Here is a 26,809-nt window from a genome sequence, read left to right on the forward strand (position 1 = left end):
CAAACAGCATGAAGCTGCCCCTCTTTCAAAATAACAGATTTCTGCCCCGGCTTTCAGGCTTTGCAAGAAAACGGTTGCGTTGTCACTGAGCACTGAACAACTCAGACCCTTAAGCATCCCTAAAGCAGCCATCGCACCCAACAGCCAGCACAACGAATGGCCATCGCACACAACAGTTATCACACACGACCACCACCACAGCAAACAGCCATGGCACATAACAGCCATCACACCCATCATCCATCACACCCAACAGCCATCGCACACAACAGTTATCACACCCCACAGCCAACACATACAGCACCAAACCCACTACACCAAACCGGCCCACCCGCTCGCCGGGCACGCATGCGCACTCCCAGCCCGAGGCGGCGGTGCCTTGCGCGCATGCGCGCGGCGCCCCCGTCGCTCCGAGTGGGTGGGTGGGGGTGCGCGCGCGCGGCGCTGACGGGAACGGCGGCGGTACGGGCGGTAAGGGCGGCGGAGCAGCGCGGTGTGGCGGGCTTCTTTCGGCGGCCCTCTGCCCGGACCCAGTGCGTGCGGCTGCAGGCGAGGCCCCGGGCCGGGCTGGGGCTCCGAGGTGCGCCTTGAGGGCGCGCGGGGGTTGGGGGTCGTCCTCCGGTCGCCGTAGCGCCGCTCTGCGCCGCCGCCCTCGGGGTCCGTGCCTGCGCCCGGAGCGCGGAGCTCCGCCGTTGGCATCGCCGAACGCTTAGAGGATATCTCCGAGCCCGAGTGAAACGTGGCTGGCCGTTCATTCCTGTGTTGGTCTCCGTCTAGGGTCGCTGTGGGACGCCGGCGCTGACGGGATGCGTTCCGGCGGAGCAGCGCGGCCGTCCCCGCTGTGCCGCGCGGGGCCGAGCTCTGCGGCTGCCGCGGCGGGTCTGCGCCGGGCCCCGTGAGCCCCAAACCGGGAGCGTTTGTGGCCGGTTCCTGCGGCAAGCTGGAGCGTCTGAAAGCTCTTCTGGCTTAAGTGCAGGCCCAGTTGGATTGCCGGAGTGTCCGGGAACGCTCCGAGCGCTGAAATGACGCAGATCACAGCTAGGTATTATCAGGAAAAGGATTCCCCGCTGGGATACCCTGCTTCTCGCAATCGCTGGTAGATAGGCATCTCTCTCGCGGACGGTTCCTTCGCAGGAGCGGCGCTGATAACTTGCATCTAAGGGCTGCGGCAGGGTTTTGTGTCGGCTTCTCGTTGCTTCTGGCGCTTCCGTCCTTCATCGTTTGTGAAATGGATGCGGGTATTGTTGCACAGCGGTTAGCAGTTCAGAATCCTGCTACCCAATTCTTTCATTAATATTTGAAAATTTGCGGGTGTTTGTGCGGCTCAAGTTTGAGCATGAGGGAGAGTGCTTTCTGCTTCTCTTTCTCGCTGTTAATAATTAAATGCTGCCAAGTAGATGTTTGTAACAGGCTGCCCATGAACCTTGCACGTCTTTGAGCACCTCTGCGCATCCCAGCCCTCTCCTTCTGTTGCAGCCTTTGGTTGCTCCCCTTGGTCATTGCTTTCGGTGTTATGATAACTTGAAACCTTGAACCAGCCCCCCTCTCTCCATCAGCCTTGTTATTTGGATTGTAAACTGGAGAAAGGTATGGCTGCACTAAGGTAATGTGCCCATACATTCAGGATGGGCAAGCAGGTAAAGCGAACCAGTCCTCGCTGCTTATGTCTCTCACTGTGTCTCCAAGAACAAGGTTACTGCAATCTGATAATGCTGCCCTGGCGTTTGTTTAGATCACGAGTGCTTTTGCTTCAGTGATGAAGCTGCATAGAGGTGGTGACAAACAAATTTCAGAGCATAAATTCAGTCCTTGCTGTTCTTGCAGCTCTTCAGAGCACGTCCTGCTTTCCCTGTTAGGTTGGAGAGGCTGTTGAAGCTGCTTGTGTTAGACTGTGTGGATACCTGCTCACAGGCAGGTGGATGTGGTAGAACTTGAAATAAGCTGTTCATTGCCTAGAAGAATGGCTATTTTCTGTTTATATGTAGCCTTGAATTGTAATGAATGAACTAAAATTTCTCTTAGAAGTCGAATACATTCACTTTGGGCTGTCTTTACTGTCAGATGTAAATTGAATGTTCAGGTAGATGTGCACGGTGTGTAGTTGAGGGCAGGAGCTTGCAGGAGAGCTTGAATTAGCTGGTCTTTGGCCGCTGTGTCCCCTTGTACTTGAGCAGGCAGTCACACGACTTGTCAGATATAAAAATAGAGCTAACTGCGCTATATTAATGATTGACTTGCGTGGATTCTGTGTGGGTGGGTGGGAGTATGTGCTGGAGGCATCCAGCTGTGGAGTCAGCTGTTCCAAGTTCTCTGAACTAGTGCATGAACGCGCTCTTATCTGTTTGCACCTGCACTTAGGCTTCACCGTGTCTCGTTTGTTCTCCTCTTGCTTAAACTTCCCAAGTTAGAGGACGGCTTCCTGAGCTCTCAAACGTGTTGCAGGACCACGAGTTGATTCACACTGTCTCGGGGAAGGAGTCCCATCGGCTGGCTGTGTTAGTGAGCGTGCTGAGTTGTGCTTGATATGTATGCAGATGTGTTCTGCTGGCAGCAGGTTTGACTTGTGTGTGGCTGCACTGATGCTATTCAGGGGGAAGCAACGTAAGGAAGGAGTAACTCATCCAAGCAGTTGCTCTAATGGCTGTGTTTTGCAGGAAACTACAACTGAGTTATTTCAAGATCTGCTAGGGTGATCGTTTGTTTGAAAAGAAAATGTGTGTTCATCAAATTAGTAGAGATTTTCCCACCTAATAGGACAAGGGTCTGGTGTATCTCTGTATGTATATCTAAACCTACATATCTTCGGAATAAAGGTATTTTTGTTTCATAGCTGGGGATAAATACTGTAAGCTGCAGAGCTAATACTTCAAAATTCCTTACCTGTGCAGAAAATACCTGATATTGCCTATGAGGGGGGGCACTTTTTAGAGGCTGCCCATTTCACATAGAGTTTTTGCCCTTTCTGTGATTTCGTAGATCAGAACACTGGGCAGCACTGGGACAGGGAAGCCAGCAATAAACTACAAAGAGAACATTGGCTAAAAGTGTTTATTACAAAGATGCCACCAGCAGTAATCCTGCTTGTGGTTTGAGAGACTGGAGGTAGTTGTTTATGCTGTAAGCACTTTGACAGTATGGTTGATTAGCTGCTCTTCTGAACTGTGAGAGTATCTGTACCCTTGTTCTCTGTTCTGTGAAGGCTGGAAGCCGTGCAGAGGTTCAGTCAGAAGCTTTTTAGAGGTTACAGAGGTCTCTGAGGCACTTACAGTATGTGGATGCTGCATTACTGGTCCAGTTTTAACTTCTGTTTCCATACCAACAGATCCAGCAAGGGGGTGGAAGTGATAAGAAGATCATATACAAGGACAAGTTCTAAGGTAAGGAGTAGTATGATCACTTCAGCCTGTGGGATGGAGAGATTTTTTGGGCGTTTCTTTCATTGATCTCTGTTTTGAATGATGTCTCTTCTGTTTAGAGGAAATGTTTGCTTTTAATCTGGTACCCCGAGGGGCAAGAGTCCTGTTGATGCTCTGTATCTCTGTACAGCCCCATCCCTCTCTGTTCATTGCTACCCTTTGGTTTTTTGTAGGGCATAACTTTGTAAAGGTTACAGAGATTAGAATCAAAACAAGGCAATATATTGTTCAGGTTCCCTGAAATAGAATTGTTGGCTTTTTGCCTGCAGTTGGACCCTCCTTTCATTGTGAGCTGCATTTTGAAACATTTCAGTGTGGACCTTGTGTTGTTACAGAATAGCAGTGACCCATCAGCAGGGGTAGCAGGTCATGGAAGCTTTTCTTTGAGGCAACCTTGGAGTAGATTCTCAGTTTCACTGAGCTGGAAAAGAATGGATTCTTTGTAGGTTGACAGCTTTAACTTTGTAATTTTCATAATGTTCATTTACTGTAAATTAACTCTTGTTTTCCAAGTTAAAGCCTCCATTCCTTTAGCACATAGTGCAGAAGATAATAAGGTAGTCTGAGATGGAAGTGTTTTCCAGCTCTGTTTTCAGCTGGCAGTTAAAATGTGAGGCAGCAAAACCTACTGTGGAATAAACAAGATCTGCTGATAACTGCTGGTATGAGTGGTGTGTGCCTTACCATTTGCAAACTATAGAAGGCATGCAGCATTTCCACAGGCTGTCTGCAGAGTAAGGACTTGTGTGCTCAACTAGCCCAGAGTTGTTCTGCCCATCATCTAACTTTGGTTTCCCTTAGGCAACCCTTGATTTCCAGACTAAGGCTTTTTATATATATACGTTACGTGCATGTATGCGCACGCAATAGTGGAAGATGTGTTTGTACTGACAAGATGCAGGCTGTGATGAGTTAGTTGTGCTCAGCAGGGCTTCCCTGCAGCCTGCAAGCAAGGCTCCTGGTTCTCAGAGCCCATCCTGCTGTGTTGTTCAGTCCTGCGCAGCAGAGGCTGCTGTTTTGTGAAGCAGGAAGACAGAAACAGGAAAGCACAGCAGCATGGTATGACATGACTTGCAGAGCTTGCAGAGTGGTGGTCAGGGGATCTTCACCTGCTGTGCTTTATGTGCAGCATATTCCAAAGTGCCATGGCTGCACAGGGCACACTGTTGTGTAGAGACTGACCCAGAGCAAAGCAAAATAGTTCAGAGAAAATCCTTGGGCTTGCTGTTATGACACCTGCCTGTGAGAACTATTGGAAGGGTGTACTCACAAGCTGGTCAGCTAAGGGAGGGAAAGATCTAGGGCATACGTGTGCTTTAAGGGAAAAAAAAAAAGACATTACAGTACAGTTTTCTCACAGTAGTGAACTCTTAAGCATCACTGTTGTCTGTACAATGCTTCTTGACAAATGTTTTTTAGTAGCCAAGTGATGCCCTTTTCTGATATCACAAATTCTGGCTTCTACTTGTGAAAATCTGTGTTTCCGTCATCTGTGCTGTCAGCTGCTGTGCTGTACCTAAGGCAAGAAATAAAACATGGTTCCATGTGCTCCTATGGGGAAGTTTAGAGAGGAGAAAAGAGAAATAAATCTGTGTCCAACTTAAATAAACACAGATGCTATGTCTAAGAGGAGAACACTTCAAAGCACAGATGTTGGAAGATATTTTTCTGCCATTAAATGTTTATAATGGGTTAAGATGTAGGGGTGGTAAATGTCAAACTGATGGCAAGCTTTCAATGTAAGAGGGCAGGAAAATTGATTGTTTTATTGCACTTAGATTTGCTGTTGTGTCAGAGCTTGCTGGTGGTTGCCCTTTGTCTTTGATTGCACATAGTAACAGAGTCCACTAATGTGAGAGAGATATTAGGTCAGATGGTTAGAAAAGAAAATGTATACTGAACGTACAATCTTCAGTCTTCAATCTTATTCTGTCTTGTTGGCTTTGGGAGTGATTGGGTGCTGTACTTCTGTGATATCTTTTCACAGACACAGCTCGTGGAATCAGCAGTGATTGAATATTAGAAGTGCTGTCCCAGGGCAGGAGGTGGGAAGGAAGGCTGGCTGCTTTCTGTTGAAGTGCTTGCAGCTGTAAGGCCCATGCAGTCCCCAGATACATGCTGACAATGATCTGACCGTTGTTGCTCCTTGCACTTCTGAGCATTTTACTTTAACAAAGCACATGGTAGGTCAACCACAGATCATTAAAAGACCCTGTTTCAGATATCAGAAGTACTTTTCTAAGGATGAAAGCAGAGGATTCCAGGACAAACCTTCTGCGACTGTGCTCCATGGACAGTAGTGTCAAGAGAAAAGATGTAGATGCTGAAAATGATGTGCCCTGTTGTGTACTGTTTCAGTACTATCCAGCACTGTAAGGTCACCTGCTCCTCAGAGAAGTCAGCATTTGAATACTTGTTTGGGTTCAACAGATTTCTAGTCCTTGTCCCAAAAAGAGTATTAAAAAAAAAACAGTGGAGAGCAAAGAATCCTCTGTTGTTACTGATAGACTGATAGTGTTAAAGCGTTGGCCAGGACTGTGCTCCTGAAGCTGGAGCACAGCCCGTGCTGTACACAGTGCCTGGGGCAATTCGTAAACAGATCGAACCGCATTTAACTCATCAAAGCAATCCATCAAACTCATATCCTCTGCTGAAAAAGATCATCACTCCAAAGTGCATTGGCGTGGTGCAAATTGCTTTGCTATGCATGTGATGAGCTGGTTGTGTTTGGCTTGTTTTGCTGCTAAATGGTGTGCTTAATTTTTGCCTGATATCTTTGTCTTCCTAAATAATTTATGGAATGGGAAGTCACTGAAGCAGTAAACACAGTGTGACAGGAGGTACTGGGGGAGGAAGGATGTCACTGTAACATCCAGTCTTGTTTCCAGGTCTGTGTAGCAGAGATGTCAAGGTATAATTCCTGCTAGTTGCTTTACCTCAGCAGCATTACTAGCTTGCTGCATTGCTTTGTTCTTTGGTGTATGAAGTGAAAATCTCAGGTGCGATTCAGTATTGTTCAGGACTGGCAGAGCACCAGAGCTTTGGGTTTAGTTTCCTTTCATTGGAGTGTGGAAGTCTCACGGAAGAAGTTCTCATTCTCTGTTCTTCTGCCTTCCTCACAGGTTGGGCTAACAAGACAGTGAAGAAAAGCAGACTTTCTGAGTAGTGACACAGCCTTATCTCTGGCCAGGTCACTGCTCAGCAGTGGAAGCAGAGGCAGCTCCCTGCAGCTCTGCAAGGTTAGCAGTGCTCTGTGTCTGCAGTGCAGCAAGTGGAAATGCTTGCTTTCTGTTAGCACACGAGAGAAAGCATGCCAGTATATTTATTGTCCTATCAGCTGTGTATGTGCAGTAGATAGCAAAAGGTGCTGGGAAGATGATCTTTGTTTAAACCAGGGTAGCAGTGCGTGGTTGACGTGAGCAATATTATTGCCAGAGTTTGTTCTTTTCATATGCAGGGTCAGCATGAGGTATCCTGGTAATTGTGTGTCATCAGACTTTCGCAAGCAAAACTGCAACGCTGCTGAAATGGAGCAGAGAACATGGGTTTCCTGATTTTATGCCTTGTTCTCTTTACAATATATTTTGAGGAACTTTCCCGTGTTTATTAGATTCAGAGTCAAACAGCATCATCTCAGGTTGAATTCAGAGTCAGAAGTTTGGAATACAACTATTTCACTATTGTGGATGTGTGTAGTCTAGACCTGAATGAAAGACGTGTACGCTGGATTATTATTCACAAGCTTCAGTTTGCTAATTCCTACAGTTTGGAAAGCAAAAACTTATTATCATAATTAATGGGAGGTAGTGTTGGTTCGTTTTGTGATTGATTGAAGTGCCACTTGTGGAACTTACAAGGTTTCTTTGGCAGCAGAATTGAAGTTGTCCCTAGCCACGTTAACTTCAGTAAAATTGCAACCTGATATTCTCTTTAATGAAGGGAAGTTATAATTCATAGGATCACAGGTTGGCTTGGGTTGGGAGAGACCTTAAAGGTCAACTTCCAAATTCAAATCCTTTCTGTATTGACTGATGTATTCTTAGCAGATTCCATATATGATCTTTTTCTTCACAGGCAGTATCTGACTTCTGATTGCTGCACTCTTCTTCATTGCTCAGTGTTTTATACAACTTCAGCGCAGTTTTCAGACATCTTCTGAAAGTAGCCCACAAAACAACAGGAAGAAAGAGGGGAATGGAATGAAAATGTGGCCAGGCTGGCAAGCTAAATGTTTCCTGAAAGTGCAGTCACTGACTTGAAATTACGCCAGTTCCTGTTCCACGGCCAGCACTGGGTTGAATGGTGATGATTATTTGTTTGCTTCACTGTTCTGAACAGAACTTGGAAAAATCTTTTGTCTGTACTGCAACCATTTGGTGTATTTTCAATGAGCACCTCTGCTTCTCACTTGTTGTCTTTGCTGTTGGAGCTGAAGCCACATTAGAGGTTTGTAGATTCAGCGACCTCAGAACTGTGTGGCAGTTGCTGACTTTTCTGTGCTGATTCCTACTGCTCTGGGTAAGTCAGTCTAATTAGGAAGGAGAATGGGGACTTTCCCTTAAAGAGGCATATGCAGCTTTCAAGCTTAGCTTTTTTTTTTTGCTATATTTGAATCTCCTCCTAGTTCTGCTCTGAGGTGCTCAAGGAATCCCAGCTCTCTGCAGTTTGTGTGCTGAGCCCTTCTGTTGTCCAGAGGTTGCATTAGAGGACACTCACTGTTGCAACTTCTCCAAAATGACTTTAGCAAGGAGGAGAGAGTTTTGCTGCACTGCAGAGGTATTGGTCTCAGTGCCTTGGACCACATATTTATGCAAACATTTCATTCTGAAATGTTTCTCTCTTGTAGTTGTCTTATCCCCTTCTCTGTACATGTAAGCTGAGTGGCTCACTTGAAGGCAGGACTTTCTGACACAGACATGCACTCTACACAGCTTCACCCTCTACTGCTGAATGAATACCCCAGGTCCCTCTGAGTATAGCAGGCTGTACTGCCTGCTGCTCCCTGGCAGCAGGGGACAGGTAGGAGGCAGCCCCTGAGCAGCTTGCTGTTAGCTGCAGAACACAAGGCAGTATCTGTCTCCTTTTCCCATCAACTCGGAGTTCAGAATTGCTCTTGGTATTGTTGCCAGAAGAGGGAATTTGTACAGACTGGGTGGAGGGTGAGGGAAGATTGGGAAGGAGTGGGAGAAGGGCACCACAAAGGCTGGCTAGAATTTTTCTGAAGTTTCCTGGTCTCTTCTTCTTTGGCAAGTAAATGCTCCCAGTTGGAGGCATGCTGGCTTGTAGCTGTTGGCACAGTGTCAGGAGCTGTGCACCATTAAACTGAAGCACACTAATTCTGTTGGCTTTGTGAGCAGTTAAGAGCTGCTCTGGTGACCTTGACAATGCCTGTTTGCTTTGCTGCCCTTTTCTTTTAATTTAGGTCTTAAAAAGCATGAGCTGCCAGACCTATGGAAACAGCCAGCAGATTTATCCCAGCTTAAGTGTGTATAAGAATGAAAGCTCTGATCAAAACTTTTGTCAGGCTGATTTCTGACCCCAAGCCACTGACCTCAGTGAGCTTACCAAGGAGCTCATCACGTTACTTAGTTTCTGGAATGGGCAGAAACTTCCAGAGGGGAAGATGTTTGTTTGTTGCAACCTCTATACATGCCTATGACCTTGAATAGTAGAAAGTCTGGAAAAAGAGCAGCTCGGGTGTCACAGACTGTCTTGTGCATTGACTCTTAGAGGCTTTACTTAACTCTTCCTAAAATTAAGTACAAATGGCTCCCGAGGGATGATGGCAGAAAGGGGAAGTTGTTGTGTGGTGGAGATCCCACCAAGTAAAGGACTATAAACATTTGTATACTGAAGTGACTGTATTGTTCCACCTTCTGTTATGTAGAATGAAAGATGAATTGAATTAAAGGTAATGTTTCCTTTGTGATTCCCAGGTGGAGAATGACAGAAAAACCTGAACTCCTACAGAGCTGACGTTGGGCTCTGTGGTGGACTGGTGTCCTCCAGTTACTGCCTTTGCATATCCTGAAGGTCATGCTCATGGGAGACAGTGCTTCCAAACACTGTAAGACACCCTGCTTGCAGAAGTGAACTGGGGACTACACACTGCCTCTTTGAGAATTAATTCTAAATAGGAGTACAACAAAAAGAAACGGTGAGCATTTCTCTATTGCTCTTACATTTCATGATGTAAAAGATTATCCAAAAAGGATCTGTTTTTATAAAACCTGAAAAATATTTCCAAGAAAAGAGACACCCCTCAGCTGTCTGTAAAAGGCTCTTGTGTGCTGCTGACAACCTTCTGAACTAGAAGTTAAATTTGGGAGTATGGAGTTCCAAAAAATCCCAGTTTAATATTTGAGTTTCGGATCGTTTTAATGCAGTGGTTGTAGAGATGTCGAGTTCCATGCATTGTCTGTTGATACAGAAGATTTTTCGGAAGCATTTCAGTAGCTGTTTTTGTTACTGTACTTCTATTACATAATGTCATCATTGCACAGGTCAGTTTTATTGGCCTGCTGTATTTTATAGGGCTTATTTGCCTTTGCAGAGTGTGCAGCGTCAGTGCAGTATGCTCCCTAGCTTCAGTCTGGCACCAACGAAGATGTTCCTCTTGCTGCCTGCTGTCACTAACGTGTATTACTGCATCTCTTCTTTGTGCACTAACTTAATGAAACATAATTCAAGTATGTGCATTAGCGGTTGCGGTCACCCTGTCTTTGGGACCCAGGTATACTTTAAAGCTGGAGTTGACTAGTAGATCATGTCATCGTGTGGTCTGAGGAACTAGGAGCTTGTGCCTGATTCTGCTCCCGTTCGTGTTTCAGCCTTTCTAACGGTGATAGCAGGCCCTCTAGAGGGTGATTTGCTCATTGACGTTTGTACAAGATCAGAACCAGATGTCCGGTGCAGCACTCGAGAGGATTAAGAGGCAGTTTCATGAAGCTGTCCTAAGCTGACATGAGCCTGTATTGCCGTTAAAAGGAGGTTCTGCCTCGCAGTCTTCTTTGCACTGGCACGCTAATGTTGAGCTGGCTGCACGTCTTGCTTATCCAATGGAAAGGAAAAGTTGTAACAGATCAGCAAACCTCTGTGACCATTGTGGCTGCATGAGAACCAGTGCCAACACGGAGAAGCAACTGGGAGTACGTGGCTGTGTCTAGCAGAAGTTCAGCATCTCTTTCCACTAGCTGCATAGTATTGGAACAGTTTAAGCTGCTTGTGAAACTGCATACTTTTAGTATAAATAGTGGTTACTTCCACAGCAAGTTAGGAATAGAGACTCCAAATTGAACAAACTCGACAATGGATATTTGAGTGGAATATGTCTATTCTCTAAGGGAGAAGTTACTGTAAAAGCCCACGTCTCTGCTTGGACCTGCAGTTAGGAAGCTCTCTTCATGTGTAGATGTGCTCAGAATCCATCGGTCAAACCCTTGATATGAGTTACTGACAGGTACATACTGAGAATGGAAGTGAAGTTTAGCTTAAAAATAACAAAAATAATCTTTAAAAAAGTAGAGCACCTTTACTTATGGTTTTGGCAGTATGGGAGCAAGTCAGTTGTGTGCATGTGTTCCCACAGAAAATGGGACACCATCTCTTACTCAAACTTGTTTCTTATTTTTTTCAGGAAAAGCCACAAGTCATTTAATGATCAGGTGTCATAATTTTTTTCATATGCTTCTCTTGGAGTCATGGATGAATACGACCGCTTTGTGGATTGGGACAAAATGGATGTTACTGTCCAGAGCCAGGATATAAAGGAGCTGAGCTGCACAGAGTTCCAGGAGCTGAAGCAGCTGGCCCGGCAAGGCTACTGGGCCAAGAACCACTCGCTGAGAGCCAAAGTGTACCACAAGCTGATTAGCAATATCCCATGTCGCACAGTGACCCCAGATGCAAATGTTTACCGGGACATTGTTGTGAAGATAGTTGGGAAACGCAGCAGCAGCTCCCTTCCACTGCCAGAGTTTGTGGACGACAGCCTCGTCCCCACGTACTGCTTGAACGCAGAAGGCATTGGGGCAGTGAGGAAGATTATACTGTGCATTGCGAATCAGTTCCCAGACATATCATTTTGCCCTGCGCTGCCTTCTGTGATCGCTTTGCTCCTCCACTACAGCAAGGATGAGGCAGAGTGCTTTGAACAGGTTTGTCGCATCCTTGCTTGCAACGACCCATCCAAGCGGCTCATCGATCAGACGTTCCTGGCTTTTGAGTCCTCCTGCATGACTTTTGGGGACCTGGTTAACAAGTACTGCCAGGCAGCACACAAGCTGATGGTGGCAGTGTCTGAGGACGTGTTGGAGGTGTACTCTGACTGGCAGCGGTGGCTCTTTGGAGAGCTGCCCATGGTTTACATTGCTCGAGTCTTTGATGTGTTTCTGGTGGAGGGCTACAAAGTTCTCTATCGTGTTGCACTGGCTATTCTGAAGTTTTTTCACAAAGTCAGGGCTGGGCAGCCCATGGAGTCTGACAGTGTACAGCAGGATATTCGAGCTTTCGTGAGAGACATTGCGAAGTCGGTGTCTCCGGAGAGGCTGCTGGAAAAAGCCTTTGCTATCCGCCTTTTCTCACGGAAGGAGATTCAGCTGCTGCAGATGGCCAATGAGAAAGCTTTACAGCAGAAGGGCATCACAGTCAAACAGAAAAGGTAGGTGTCTCCCCACAGGTGATCCGAGTGACCTCCTCAAACGTGAGATCCTTTGGTTTCTTCAGTCTGATGAGTGGTCAGCCAGCCCCGGGTGACTGGTGGGGAAGAAGTGCTCTACTGGTGCATGCTTGATATCTCTGCTGACTTTCTCTCAGTGCACTTGATTAGAAAAAGTCAGCAGCCCTAAAATTAAGTATTGCTGAGACTGTGATGGGAAGTATGGTATATTTATAATTACTTTTTAGAGGTTTGTTCTCATTGCAATTATCTCATCTCCAAAGTGTCTTTCACAGGCTGCTTTTTAAAAAGGAAGGCATTTGAAGCTGAAAAAACAGTCAATAAATGACTGGGAAGAAAAATAGCAAGCAAATATGACAATAGTTAGTTTTAAAATATGTGATTATTCATACAAAAGATAATGGTGTCCAGTACCATGTATTCTGCTGTTTCTTTACTATAAGTAGACAGTCACTGTCTGAGGTGGGAATGTTTTGCTCACCTGCAGTTACTCCAGTAGAATAAGGAGGAAATAAGTCATGCTCACAGGTTACTTTTTAAAGTAGTTCGACTGGAAGCCTCTTGAAAATCAAGGACAGTACCTTAAGTGCTGGCAGAACTACTTACATGTGTGATCTACTTACATGTATGGCATATGCATGAAGTTCCCAGTCTTTTCCAAGGGTATATTTTTACTTTAGTTTTATAGTTTGGTTTGCAGCTGGCTTGTGCATTACCTTCCTTCTCTCTTGGAAGAGGCTGTTCTGCCAGGCTCAAGGCCTCTAGCAACTGGAGAGTCATGTTAGGTATATTCTCAATCTTTAAATTCCCAACTTGACTCTTCCAGTCCAGGAACAATACCTTTCCTTCACATGCTGAACTTCAGGAGAGCTGTAATATCCTTTCTGAGTATATTAATATATTCTTCAGCAACAGAGTGGAAGTTAAGCAGAAGCTCCTGTTGCACTGAATGTCCTATCATAGGATGGCTTAGGTTGGAAGGGACCTTGAAGATCTTCTAGGTCCACCCCCCTGCACTAGGTTGCCATCCATGAGATCTGTCTGCCCAGGTCCCCATCCAGCTTGGCCTGAGAGGTGTCATAGAGGTATTTTTGCTCAGAACAGAGGTACCTTCCAAGCAAAATTTAATTAGCTGATATCCACATAACTTGTGTGGGAGCTGGTTTACCAAGCCGTGTTACTAATGAAAAACTTCTGTCCTCTGTCAGCTACTTTTTTAAACATACCTGAGCTTCCCATCATCCATTGGCTTGGCACTGCTGTGAACCGGGTTGTGTGGATCCTGCTGTAGGCAGGAGATGCTGGAGAAGTGAGCTTTTTCTCTAGTGAGAAAAAGTGGATGTCAGTATTTTTTGTCCAGGTATGTGCTTGGCCTGTGCAAGGGCATGATGGATTATTTTCCAATCCAGTAACTGAGCACACAGTAAAAAGGGAAGAAAACAGAAGAGAGAATGTAGAAAATATGTTAACAGAGCCTGCCTTTTTGTTTTCCTCTTGCTTGGTGATTCAATCAAACTGTACTTTTGTTTCTTTCCAGGCTCCTTACGTTCACTTTGTCAAGGCTATAGAAAATCACTGATCTTTTCTGTCTTTTTTTTGTCTTCTTCCTTATACGTTCTCCTTCTGTCAATTCCATACCCACTGCACCCCTCCTGTTTGCAGTGTTACATCTCCAAAAAGGTAGGTTGGTTCCAACACTTGGATCTCTGCACTCTGCTCGCTTCTTCTGTCTTTGCCTGGCTTTATTTTGGAGCTGTCACTATTGCTGATGCTGGGGCAAGAAAAGCAAGGCAGCAACTGTGGCATCAGATTGCTGCATAACATCTACTGCATACACTCTTATAAAGTTACTTCAAAGCACCTGCACAGTTGTGAGATCAGGGAGCTCATGGTCAGCACAGTGTTTTGCACACAGCAGTGCAAATCTGTAAGCCCCCAGGGAAAAGCTTGGTGTTAACAATCAAATTTAAGTCATCACAATGCTGGAAGAAAAATTGTATGTGTTTTGTTGGTTTGGCTTGGGGGGGGGGGTGGGTTTTTTGTTGTGGGGTTTTGTTTTTGTTGTTCCTGTTGCTTTTTGTACAATTAGGTATTGCCCATGTTCAGACCTGGCACGTGCTGTTGCAAATTTATGCAAGACGTGCTTGATTTTTTTCTTTGCCAACTTTCTGCAGCCGAATGATCAGCTGTTGGACTGAGCCCAACTTGGCACACTCCTAGAAGTAACTTGTCTCGATTTATGCTACATTATATTTACTTCTAAGTGGAAATACTTCTGGGTCAAGAGGGTCAGAGTTACTCAGCCATGTAGCACTGATGGTTAATTAAGTCATTCATCAAGTCTTGGCCCAAAAAGCATTTCTGTGAGCACAAAAACCAGTGGATTGTAACACCTGATAAGCAGAGAACTTGCAGAGAACCACTGCCCTGTGAGTGTTAAGTCTCAGAGATGTGTGGCTCCAAACTGATGCAGTTGGGTTGATCTTTTGGCTTTGTTGCAGGTGCCCTGGGTTAACTTCAGTGAGAGGTGCATGCCAACGTTTGTACTAATCTCTAAAATCAAAGTGGGACTAATTTCCACATGTTCTTATGAAAGAACACCTTGAGAGCAAACTTATCAAAGCATGTTTCATTTCATATATGGTGTGTTGAGGATTTTCTCTCCAGTCAGTCAGAGTGATTTAATTCCAGCCAAGCAAACCTTTAAAGTCCGCGTGTTATTTTACCAACATTGTAAGACTCTGAAAGCAGCAGAGGGCCTTGATTTCTGCTAGGAAAATTTCTGCTAGGAGCTGAGGGGGTCGGTGTAGGTGAGAACAGTGTCAGCAGACAGCCTGCAACACCAGATGCATTTCAGCCTTAAACACCTGCAGCTCACAGTTAATGACTGGAAAGGAACGTGCCACTTCCACCACACATTGGTGTGCTAAGCAAAATTATAATGGATTTTTAGAGGTTATGCAGACCCTGTAAGACCTGACCCAAAGCAGAGCACTGAAACTGTGCTACTTTCTGACCCAATAGTGTCTCATTCTGTTTGGGATAAGAATGTGTCTTCCCAACATCCCAATCTTGGATAACTAGTTCAGTTCTGGTGATGCTTTCAGGACACATCTCCATGCTCTACCAGCCCAGATCCAGTGTGCTTAGCTTTCCTTTTTTCTTGAAAGGTCTGTGGTGGCGATGGCAGCTAAACTTTGTTTTCAGCAGCTGCCATTGAGCAGAACCTCTCTGTTTAGCCAGTTTGTGTGCTGTTCCTTTTCACTCATTTACTGCTTGGAAAGTGGCTGCCCAGCTTAAGCAGATGGCTTTCAGTATTAACAAATATTTTCTAAGGTTAACAGAAATGCTGCCAAAAAGGAGAGGAGGAATGAAGGTTTTGGTCCTTGTAACTCTGGTTGCAATTTTCTGAAAGCCATCGGGTTTATAAAGCAGCACAGAATTTGGTTTTGAGGGGAACTGATGTCAGGGGGACTGGTTTCAACACCGGATTACATTTCCAGTCTCAGACACCTACAGCTGTGATTTATGACCGGGAAATAAGTCATTTCATATGAAGTCCTGCAGCCAAGCTATGCCCTGGGCTTCACTCATTGAATGGTGATGTGCAGTGTAAAATGATTTGCAGTGGCATTGAGGGGACAGCCTGGAGTAGTTTCATATGCCAATGGAATGCAGGCTGCATTTTAGCAAAGCAGAAGGCTCTGTTGGTAAAGGTGATACTTCACCTACATGGTAAAGTAGTACCCCATTTATCATTGTGTTTTTCCTCTGTAGTTCACTGTAATAAAGCAGTAGACCATGCTGACTGTTTTTCTCATTCCTCGGATGTAGGAAGGACCCTGATCTCTGATGAGCTCAAACCAGGTTGCCAGCTGTGTTTGGCAGTGGCATCAAGCCTTGAGGTGCAGACCCCAGGGGACTGGAAGGGCTGAGACCTGCAGTGAGACCTGGCTGATGCGAGTTCAAGTCTGAGCTCTTGCATCAGGGGCCTGCTGACCTCTCCTGTGTCTCAGTGTGCTGTGAATAAAAGCATACATGAAATCATAGTCAGAGTAATACTGTAAATGTTACAGCCTGCTGACTGTCGCAGCCTGTTTAAGTGGGTGTCCTTGCAAACGTAATGAAGGGCAACAGTGCAAGTTATGACTTGGTTCATGTTGCTAAAGGAAGCAGTGATGCTGTTTTAAGTGACCTAAGAAGTCACCTAGCTACAAATGCTGGCACTAAGGCAACTGTTCAGGCTTTCAGTATTTCCCAATAGTTCCTAGGAAGCATCGCTCTAAAGTGCAGTGCACATGTTAATGTCTTTGCACTACAAGCAAGAAAAAAAGATGTGTTATGTGTTTTAGAGAGCAGCTTGGCTGTGTAGGTATGTAGTAATGAGGTCCTCTGTGTTCCATGAGACTGGGAGGGAAGAAATGCAAAACTATCCAAAAGAAAAAAGTAGGAAACCCTGAGTTGGAAAACAGTTGCAGTTCTTCCACAAGCAGCACTCTTGCATGCAGAGCAAACTGCACAAAACTTGCTGCCACTAATTGCCACTCTGTAACTTAATATCTTGTGTGAGTTCATCTGTCACTTATCCCATGTTCTTGGCTGTCACCTTTGCATTTTAAAAGTCTTTAACATTTATTTAATTTTACATTGCTCATGAATTCAGTAACGCTCGTTTAATCCCCAGGCTCTAAGTTTTGTGTTTATTTAATCTGAGAACCGAAGGCGGGCTGGGATGTCCTGCTCTCATTACTATTTTTATTACTTTCAAGTGTTTGAAAGCCATGAGTCAGTTCTCATAAATGTATCAGGCCCCTCTGAGGTGGGTGCTGATTTCCAGTGCGATCTCCAGTTCCCTCATTTCACCTGCTCAGGTTTTGGCTGCATCTGTGAGGCTAGGAACTTCTTCACTTCTTAATTAAGCCATTCATAATGAAGTTCTTCCAGCTGGAGGAACTTTGCAAAAGCTTCACGTATTTGGCTTGGATTAGCATTGCTTAGCAAGGTAGTGCTGATTGCTCTAAGATTTTTGAGGGTTTTACAAATTCCCTAATTCCACAATACAGGCAGCACCTCAGAGGGAAGAAAATGCTGCCTTTTTTTTTTTTTCTCTGGCTGTTTCTGCAGGCAAAAAACGTTCCTTGCACCTAAGTACCAGCACAGGTAAGACTGCCTCACATGGCAAATTCAGTTTGATCTGTTCAGTGTCAGGGTCAAGCTAGCTGCTTCCCCATTACATCCTCTGTATATACAGGTGCAGGCCACAGCTACCATGCAGTGGTATTGCTTCAGGTGTTCCAGTAAGGATGGGTCACTTATCCTCAAATTATCCTCAAAGATTGTGTTAAACTGCTGTATTTTATATTCTTCACTAAATCACGGCCTTCTAATCCCATGGGTTGGAGCTTTGGGTGCTGACTTATCTGCTAGGGTCTTTAGGTGTTCAGCTCTTGTTGCCATCCAGTAATCAGTCTGCTGATTTTGTTAGGTCATTGTCTCTCAATATTTTGTACTGTATTTCTCAGGCAGAATGTGCACCTGGCAGTCCACGCGGAAAACTTCAAGTCTGAAATTGTCAGTGTGAAAGAGATGCGAGATATCTGGTCATGGATCCCAGAGCGCTTTGCACTTTGCCAGCCCCTCTTGCTCTTCACCACCTTGGAACATGGCTGTAGTCTGAGCAGGTAATTGCAACACTTTTCTTGCAGTTCTTTACTGTAGGGCAGAAAGGAGCAATTAGTGAGCTGCTGACTGGATTGGTGTGCAAGCTATGCATAGGCTTATATCTCCAACTCTGTCTGGAAAACAGTCAGTGATGGAACATAAACGTGGCAAATTCCTCTTGGTTTCAGCATTTGACCAGGATATTTTACTTGCCAGAACACAGGGAGCCATTTTAGTATGTCCACAACCAATTGGAAAAGTCAAACGTACATCAACTCAGAATATACTACTCTAAGACTGGTTAATTCTCCATAGGCTGTAAATAATTTAAATTGATGGCTGCTCTGTAGCCTTTTGAGACATTAGTTTGAACATGGTTATCCAGAGGGAAATAAGGAAGTGAAAGCTGGTGGTTCCCTTACGGATTCTCTCTGTCCCTGATTCTGATTGTTACTACTGAGGAGGGGTAAAGGAGACGTTTTACTCACACTTGTCACATGAGACTATAATCATATTACTTCCACTCTGAAATTGAGATAGTGAGCTGACCCAGGGCCACATCTTCATAAGGAAATGTAAAAGCAAGCGAAGAGAGTGCACGATTATTTGGTATGAAGCCACAAAGCTCTGAAGCAGAGATACAGTCATCAGCCCTCAGGATGCAACTTGCTTTCCATTGCCTGATGTAAAATGCTGCTGTTGTCATAGCTAGGCTTATTCTGAGGGAGCACAAACATCTCTGCAGAAAGCTGACTAGGGGAGAGCTGCTTCATAGCATGTTTGCGCTCAGCTGTGTTATTTGTGATGATGACAGAAAGCATTCATCATATTCTTAAGCCTTGGATGATTTTTTTGCCACGCCATCAGCTGAAGGAGGAGGTGGTGCCCAATGTTAAGGTGGATGTGAGCTGCAGTTGGTGATGGTTGCTGAGTGCTTATTTTTGCATGCTTTGCACTTCAGGTTCTATTCTCACAGTGAGGGACATGAGCCTACTCTTCTTCTCATCAAGACCACAGCAAAAGAGGTGAGTGAGGTCAAAGGCAACTGAAGAAATGAGGTTTTAAGCAGTTGTGTAATGCTGTATTGCAACACACAACAGTTCTGAATAAATTGGAGAGCCTAGAAATGCTTCAGTGTTGGGTTTTTCTGTTTTTTTTTTTAACAATTGCGTGCTTTAATTTATTCTACTTGTTGAGTGTGGAGCTGTATGTTCTTGGCTAAGTCTTGTAAACTAGGTTTCGATCTGCTGTTCTTCATAAGTAATGGGAGCTGATGGACTGTAGCTACTCACTGAGCTCTTGGACAGGCTTTCTTAGAGAATTAGAAGGGGAGAGGCTGTGGAAGTGCGTGAAATTTGTGGTTCATAGAGGATATTTTCATTTTCTCCAGGACATGAGGAAAGAAAATAGCAGAATTTGTATGGTGTAAATAAGAGTGGATATATAATAATAATGGATATATAATAATAAATAATGTGAAAACAAACACATTACCTTTATTGCATGCTTATTAAAAAAAAGAAAAAACCTTAAAACAAGTAAGCTTCCCAGAACCTCAGGACTGCTCAGAAGTACTGAGTAACGAGTCTGTTTTCTCATCTACCATGCATGAGCTGCAAAATTTGTGTATAGTGTGAAGCTTTAACTCCAGCCCATAGCTGGAGACACCAGTCTCTCCTCATGTTCCTGTAAAATGGCTGCCCTATGCAGCAAGCCCTTTGCTGCCCTTTTTCACATCTAGCTGATGCTGGTGATGCAGGTTGTTTCGTAGCTGTGTACGTTTCTGGCAGTCCCAGACCAGCCAGAAACAAACCAGTGGTTTATATGATGTCTATTATATCTAAAGAGAAGTGGGGAAATAGAAAAGTCATTGTTTTGCTTCTTGTCCTCTCTAGTTTTAAGTTATACTCTTTTGACAGTGCATTTAGTTTCTTACTTCTCAAACTAAAAGGAAGTCCACGTGGAAAAAGAGAAATATGGGCTTTTGTGTTTGGTTAGTTGGTGGGAATTTGTCTGTGTGTGTGTGTTTGCTTTTGCACATTCATCCTTTATTCCAGTGTTAATCTTTGCATTTTGGAAAGAAAACTAGTCTTCCCATGTTCTGACACTCGTGAACTTCGGATACGTCAGATCCAATGACATTCTGTGCTGTTTACTTCATTCACGTGCTTTACCTGTTCTTCAGTACTTTTGACCTAGGAGCTGTGCTTGTAGTGCTGGCAGTGTCTAAGCAGACAGTGTACTTTTGAGCAACTGCTTCGCCACAGCTCTGAGAGCACAGCATGCTGCTTTGATCGTGTTCTTAGACCTTCGCTGTTTGGTGTGTCTCCACTTGGCAGGGATGCTTGTTACTGGTAGTGAGAAATTCTTCTAGTGCAAACAGGGCAGTCCACAGGAGAATTCAGCCCTGTAAGGCTGTGCTTTTGTTAATGGGAAGCCACTGAGATCTATGCCTTTCAAACAGGCTGCTTTAAATGTTGGAGCTAATTTAGAATTGGCCTAGCTAGACTGATATTAACCTACAGCTTGTAAAGGGGAAGCTCAAGGCTACTGTGTGCTAGCAGAGAATGATCAGCCAGAGCTGCTTATACTGGGACTTTGGATGCTAAAAGGAGGAAGTGATGTAAGGATTTACAAGTCCAGACTCATTTATGTTTTGGTCACTGAGGATACATTGGAACATTTCTCCTTTAAGGCCTCAGAGAGATAAAATAATTTATGAAGCGCTTAGTATTTGAAGGATGCTCCCCAGCAGATTAAAGCAGTTTAAATCTATCTTTAGATATAAGTACTTGTGCTGCCTTAATCCACTGGTCTCAAGCTTCTGCAAACCAAACTATGTAAAAGCTTCAGTTCTGGACTCTGCAGCGTTGCTATCAGTTGTAATGCACTTTGTTCTTCCATGGAAAGCATCCTGACCTTGCTGTTCACACCAGGTCTGCGGAGCTTATCTGTCCACCGATTGGGGCGAGCGCAGGCGAGGCGGGAACAAGCTGAGTTTCTTTGGAACCGGGGAGTGCTTTGTGTTCAGGGTGAGTACGGGTTCGTTGCTCTTGCCCGGCAGTAATGCAGTGCCCTGTGCTGGTGTGTCTATCTCTCACTTCCCTTCCAATGGAAGAGGTTGCATTATATGCACTTCTAGTTTTTGAAGTCTGCCAAGCACGGTGAAGGAAATGTTACTTTTCAGTTTTCTGCTGAGCCTTTTTCTCCCGATGCTCAAAGTTCTTCCTTACAAGTTTTATAAAAGTAACTTGGGAACCACTGCATTGTTTTTTCAGTCACTTAAAAAGCAAAGACAGAAAGAAAAGAGACAATACCTGACCTAAAGTACAGTTTGGTCTGATCTTCACTGCTTATGGTGTGGGCAGAATCTTGAGGGACTTCAGTGCTTTTTTCTCTGCAGACCTCTCAGCATTGCTATCGTTCACTGATACAGAGTTCTGTTTTTCTCTTCCCCTGCATAGCTGCAACCAGAAGTGGAACGCTACGAGTGGGTGATCATAAAACACCCAGAATTAGCTGCAAGTGGTTCTGAGCCAGAAAATCACACCTCACCAGCTTCCAACACCCTTTCCTTCAGGAGCACCCCCTCAGACCCTTCAGATCGCCTTTCTCCCTTCTTATCAGCTCGGCACTTCAATTTACCATCCAAAACAGCTTCCATGTTCATGGCTGGCAGCAGTGAATGCATCATCATAGGTAAGTCAGTGTGAGATTTTGAGCCTCTATTCCATGCTACCTCTTAACCACTCCTATTAGATGAAAGTGTCCCACTTAGTTACCATATGTGCATTTCAGTATTAGTACAGTTAGAAAAGTTGCCAAAACATTGTTTTACCCAACAAAAGCCTTCCTTTTTTTTCCACTTCATAGAAGTGAGTGTTGTACGCAATCCAGCTGTAGATGAGAGTTTCTACCTTTTTGATTCTTCAGATGATTTTTGTGGCTTACACAGTTACCCTGTAGGCAGTTGGGAAATCTTTCCTTTTCCTAGCACATTTGTCTCTAAATCTGATTCACTCTACTGCATCTCTGGCCATAAGCTTTGTGAATATTGACCTAGGCACACAGATAATCAAAATGCAGTCTGTTTTGATGTGTTTTATGGTGATTAAGAATAGCAAGCCAGTGCTGTTGCTTCTCAGACTGGTTCTTCTCCTAGCTTTGATTTTGGTTGCTAAGTTTCCTCAGTTTTTGTTTACAGAGGGAAAATGTGCAGTTGGTAGCTCTCAGATTATGCAGCACTGAAAGGAAGGTCTTCAAGGCATGAAGTTGACTCTGTTTTTTTGTTCTTAATGAATTGCATGGATCTATTTCGGAATCCTTATTCTGATATTGTCACTGAAAAGTAATTAATTTGCACTTATTCTATTACACCTGAAGACAGCAAGCAAACATCACTTAGGACGTGGATGTCCAACCTTTTGGCTTGCCTGGGCTGCACTGAGTGAAGAAAAATAGTTTTGGGCCACATATAAAATATATAATAATATTGAAATCTATTCTCAAATTCTTTTCTCAAAATGAAAAGCAAGGCTCCATATTTTTCGCTGCTCACAGAACCATGCTTAGCCAGTGCATCAAAGTACATGAAGGTATTTGCCATAGTGTCAGCTTCCTGTAAGTAAAGTTTCATTTTAAAAGCTGCTGTGGTTGGAAACATAGCACAGAGGTTGATTATCACCTTGATTATGTGAGTTTAACTCATATAAATGAGCAGTTGCATCCACAATAAATGCTCCATCTCTGAGCCATTGTCTTCAAGTTCTGGCACGATTTTTCCTTTAGGTACCAGAAATGACTTGATTTCATTTTGCAAATCATGATTATCATTTTAGTATTTTACCCTGAGTTACTTAACCACCTTCCTTCAGAAACCTAACTGATGTCTCCACAATCAGCATCCATGCTTTGAAGGAACTCCTGGACTCAGCAATGATTGAACCCCTTAAACTACATGAAATTCACAGCTCTGTTGACAATTTACATGACATTTTTAAACCTTTGGTGCACAAATTCTCTTGATGTTGGATGCAGTGATATATCATCAAATGTGAGTTGCTGGCAGCAGTTTCATGGTTTTCTATTCATTTTCTAAGTCTCCCTTTTTCTCTTATTACCAACCATTGCTGGCCCCATCAGTAGCTGTACCAGATATGCTGACAAAGGTTAAAGAAAAACACTTTCATGTATTTTTTAACTGCTTCGTACAAATCAAGAGATTGAGTTATGTCACCATAATGGTACCATTTAATGGCACCAGAGCAGCCGTTGCTTCAGTGGCACTGTGTTTGTTATCAGTAATAAAAATGGCAGGTTGAGCCTCTGTGGCATGGGTACCTTCCTCTATCACCAGAGCACAGCATTTAGAGTGAGCAGCTTTAGGCTCCAGATTTCTTCCAGTAGTTCTGCTGTTTCTTCAGTTTGCCTGGCTACAGTCTGCTGAGGCAAACTGGTGTTAGGAACATCCACGCTGTTTTATCAGGACAAAATAAGATCTGCCACGCCTCACACGTTTCCTAATAAACTGACAATTGGTAAATGGTTTTGAATTTTTGCAGTCAGATTTGTTGCCACATAGTGAGCTTTCCTAGCAGAGTCTGTTTGGGTTTTAACTTTACAAAGATTTTGTTGAGATAGGGCTTTCCTTCATATCCACTATTTTGGCTTCATGATGCATTCCTTGATATTGATTGACTGAATTTGGTAGCATGTGTTTGCACATAATGTCTTTTCAAACAGTAATCTTTGAAAACTGACATGATTTCCTTGCAAATAATGCATAGTGACTAATTTGTCTGAACAAAGATGTACTCATCTGTCCATCTTTGGTTGAACACTCGCCTGTTGGTCGTGCCCGATTTAGGGCTTCTGGTACTTAAATCAGATTGGGTAACAGTTTCTCATCCTAAGAAGTGCAGAGTCAGCTTTAAACTTGGTATTTTCCCTTGGCAGGAGGCGGTGATGGCCAAGCTCTTTACCTCGATGCAGACCTGAACCATGGAAGAACCAGCCACTGCAACACCTTCAATAATCAACCTCTGTGTTCTGAAAGTTTCCAGATCTCTGTCCTGGAGGTGTGGGGCTTCAGGGACACCATGAATGGCTGACATGACTATCGTTATTCAACTCGATTTTACGTTGTTGTAGGATTCCCCAGGCAAATTGTAATGCAGGAGTCAAATTAGAGCATAATTCCCACTGGACTCAGTGTTCCTTAATAATTACTAAGCAGTGCACTTGAGTGCAGGGCTTAGTTGTTTACTCTTATTTAAGACAGGTGAAAGTGATGTACCCTATGAAGTTCTAGCTCGGTACCTCTAGAGACCCAATGTTAGGTAAAAGTGAAAACTGAATGTTGTTTCAAACAATCCTAAATGTATACAAGTCTGTATCAGAGGACAATTTTGCAGTTCAGGACAATTCCTCAGAGGTGCTGAGCTGGCCAAGGTGTACTGTGAAGCATCTGGCCCGAGTCAGAAATATCAAATGTCCATTTACAGCAACACTGGAGAACTAAGATTTGACATAGGGCAGTAGTGCATGAAACCATTGCCCCGGTGTGAACTGGTATTGTGTAGACAAATCATGAGTACCACTGATGTACCATCAGTTCTGTTTTAGGAGTAAACTATGAAGGGACAGTTGTTGCTAATCCCCCTTCTGCTTGGACCTGAGTCCTTGATACATTCCAGTTGCATCTCTTTGAGGAGGCTGCTTCTGAAGAGGGCGTCCAGACTGGAGAGTGATATCTCAGAGGTTTGATTTTGTTTACATTCCTATTCCATATCAGTATAATAGCTTCAGTCTGACTCGAGTCTCAGGCAGCTGAAGGCACAGGATTATATACAGTGCTTAGACACATTTCTTTGTCTTTTATGGAAGCTGAAATGAAGCTTTAAAAGTATGAGTAACTGTGCAGATATCACTAAATGTTAGGGGTTAGGCACTGGGATACAGAAACTTAATGCATCCTCCTCAAGTAAATGGAGGAATGTGGGAGGGGATTCTTCTGTGCAGCATTACTCTGGGTGTGAATCAGTTTCCCAGGAGAACTCTAGGCAACACTTGCTCCATGTCTTGAGTCTTCCCAGCGATGAGATTCTGGAAAGGTACAGCTCTCGTGCCAGCTGTGTTGGCGCAGGGAGGATTTGGCTTACTCCTGAGAATTCATGCTGTTCCCTTCTGCAGGCATGTCTCCTGTGTTGTCTGGGGGCAGCTGCTGGGAGCCTGTATCTGAAGCTTTATGTGCTGTAGAGCTTCTCCTGTGAGGCACAAGTGCAAAAACATCAGTGGGTAGTCCCCAGCACACCACGCTTTGCTCTCAGAACTTCCATGGGTGACTCCGCTAGTAAAATGATTTACCACTACTGGTGAAATGAGGGGAAGAAGAAGGTGCTGGGTTTTTCTGTTTAATCCTACATCTCTATTGTAGTGGGGAAAACGTGATTACTGCTTAAACTTGAAGTCCATAAGGGGTAGCACTTAAGATTTACGATGATAAAATATCGGTTGTGTTGGACAGGGTCCTGTTAATATTCAGAGGTCGTGGGTCAGTCATGTTGATAATGTTGGCTCGTACAGCTTGCTAGCAAAGAAAATATTGTGTTTTGCTTCTTGCGAAGTGTACGAGCAAACTTGACAAAAAATGTGAGTTGTGTTTTAAGGTGCCATTATTGAATTATTGTTATTATTCTTTTTTCAGAATAACTCCTTGAAATACTTAATTGCATATACAAATTTGAGGTGTTATCCTTTGCCCCACATGTATTTTCAGTTGTGTTATTTCAGCTCTTTTCATAGGTTTACTGTAAGCTTGATTAACTGGAAGGGTTGGTATTGTTCAGTTGTAGATATTAATGGGAAGGATCTTGGTAATCATATCTGGTTTTGATTAACACTGGCTCACGCCTTTTTTGCAAAGCTGGTGGTATCATGTTGTGCTTGGTAGCATCCCATCATCTTCCTATGACAAATCAGCTGGAAAATAAACCCCATTTAGTAAGATCTTTAAACGGAGGTGGGATCTTTTAACTTTATCCATATCTCCTCTCTTTTGAGGTCATCTTTGAAGTGCCCTTGCAAGAAAATAATACTGATTTTTCAGCTATGTTGAGCTGTCAGAAATTCCCCAGAGCTGTGTTGGCAGGGTTTGTGGGACTTTAGTATTACACTCAAGATAATGAACAGCTTTTTCTGTGCAGAATTGTTCCTGCAGCCACTGATGGTGACTTTTGTCTCTTTCCATCCCCATTGGATGCAACTCTGTCAGCATTGCCTGAGTACTGTACCATTTCTTAAGCCATGTCTACAAAACCCTGTTCCTTTCCCCACTCTGTTGGTAGTACACAGGGATGTGGAAGTTTGAACTGAAGTTAATCACGGTCAGTTAGGAATTTGTCCTACCATTTTAGTGTGAGAACTCAAGGAGTGGCACTGCTGTTCAGGTGTCTGAGTGTCAAATCCTTTCCAGAAATCAGTTGCAAACCTCATTCCAGGTGCACTTGTGTCAAATGAAAGCAGCTTCTGGACCCTCTGGTGAAGGTGCACGAGAGCCCCCTCTTAGGTGACTTACCTGGATGGCCAAACAGTCTTTGGCACAGGGCTAGAGGAAGATCTCCTTCAGGGGCCACATGACACTGGGTGACAGCTTTGCAGCTAGGAAAGGTGGGCTTGGAGCACACCCTACCCTAGCACAACTTGAGCTACAGCCTGTACAGATCAGCAGGCTGTGGGTGTTGTTTCGGGCAGGTAGGTGGGCTCCTACCAGGAGATCTCCCTTCTGTCCATTACTCATATCAACCTTAAGAGAGATGTGATGCAGCAGTGGTTTTAGTGTGTGCATTCTCCTCCTGCAGACATCCTGCAGTGCTAGGGTTGTCTTTGCATAGCCTAACTGAGCAGGAGGCTGTGATAGTCTAACAGGATACGTTATACAAAGCTGTGTCATCTTCGCACATTCCCTTGGTTCAGTAAAAATTAGTGTTTATTTCAGTTGCAAATCCTTGTGCAGTTGTCATTATGGTTGTGGAACTGTTATACACTGCCTTTCTTT

The 26,809-nt window shown here is 44.2% G+C and overlaps 2 protein-coding genes across 6 annotated transcripts in view; one reads left to right on the forward strand and one right to left on the reverse strand.

Annotated features, from left to right (window-relative positions):
- Positions 1 to 400: 400 nt before the first annotated feature.
- On the forward strand, positions 401 to 25,173 carry TBC1D24 (TBC1 domain family member 24). 5 transcript variants are annotated; one of them, XM_065732587.1, is made up of 10 exons: positions 932 to 1,042; positions 3,323 to 3,377; positions 9,353 to 9,573; positions 11,053 to 12,075; positions 13,756 to 13,773; positions 17,616 to 17,774; positions 18,716 to 18,779; positions 20,691 to 20,786; positions 21,219 to 21,453; positions 23,710 to 25,173. In XM_065732587.1, the coding sequence occupies exons 4-10, from the start codon at positions 11,117 to 11,119 to the stop codon at positions 23,862 to 23,864; spliced, it is 1,686 nt and encodes a 561-aa protein (XP_065588659.1). In that variant the 5' UTR covers positions 932 to 1,042; positions 3,323 to 3,377; positions 9,353 to 9,573; positions 11,053 to 11,116; the 3' UTR covers positions 23,865 to 25,173. The 5 variants fall into 5 exon arrangements, with proteins under 5 accessions (XP_065588660.1, XP_065588659.1, XP_065588658.1 ...); XM_065732586.1 differs by lacking the exon at positions 932 to 1,042 and adding an exon at positions 8,263 to 8,435 and having other exon boundaries at positions 2,615 to 3,377; XM_065732588.1 differs by lacking the exons at positions 932 to 1,042; positions 3,323 to 3,377 and adding an exon at positions 401 to 471.
- CYTH3 (cytohesin 3) overlaps positions 1,173 to 26,809 on the reverse strand; it is a 425,983-nt gene continuing 400,346 nt past the window's right edge. Inside the window, exon 14 of the transcript XR_010621969.1 lies at positions 1,173 to 1,185. The gene's annotated coding sequence lies outside the window, so the exon portion shown is untranslated. The remainder of the gene's footprint in view (positions 1,186 to 26,809) is intronic.

This window comes from Cyrtonyx montezumae, unplaced genomic scaffold, assembly GCF_038088225.1.
Source record: "Cyrtonyx montezumae isolate F1298 unplaced genomic scaffold, pur_monq_1.0 scaffold_16, whole genome shotgun sequence".
In the NCBI taxonomy this organism is placed as follows: domain Eukaryota; kingdom Metazoa; phylum Chordata; class Aves; order Galliformes; family Odontophoridae; genus Cyrtonyx; species Cyrtonyx montezumae.

Bases quoted from the DNA above. Each gene is read 5' to 3' on its own strand.
- TBC1D24 (XM_065732588.1), top strand. From the start codon at position 11,117: ATGGATGAATACGACCGCTTTGTGGATTGGGACAAAATGGATGTTACT. The intron at 17,775-18,715 runs GTAATTGCAACA...TTTGCACTTCAG, and splicing joins CATGGCTGTAGTCTGAGCAG to GTTCTATTCTCACAGTGAGG. The intron at 21,454-23,709 runs GTAAGTCAGTGT...TTCCCTTGGCAG, and splicing joins CAGTGAATGCATCATCATAG to GAGGCGGTGATGGCCAAGCT.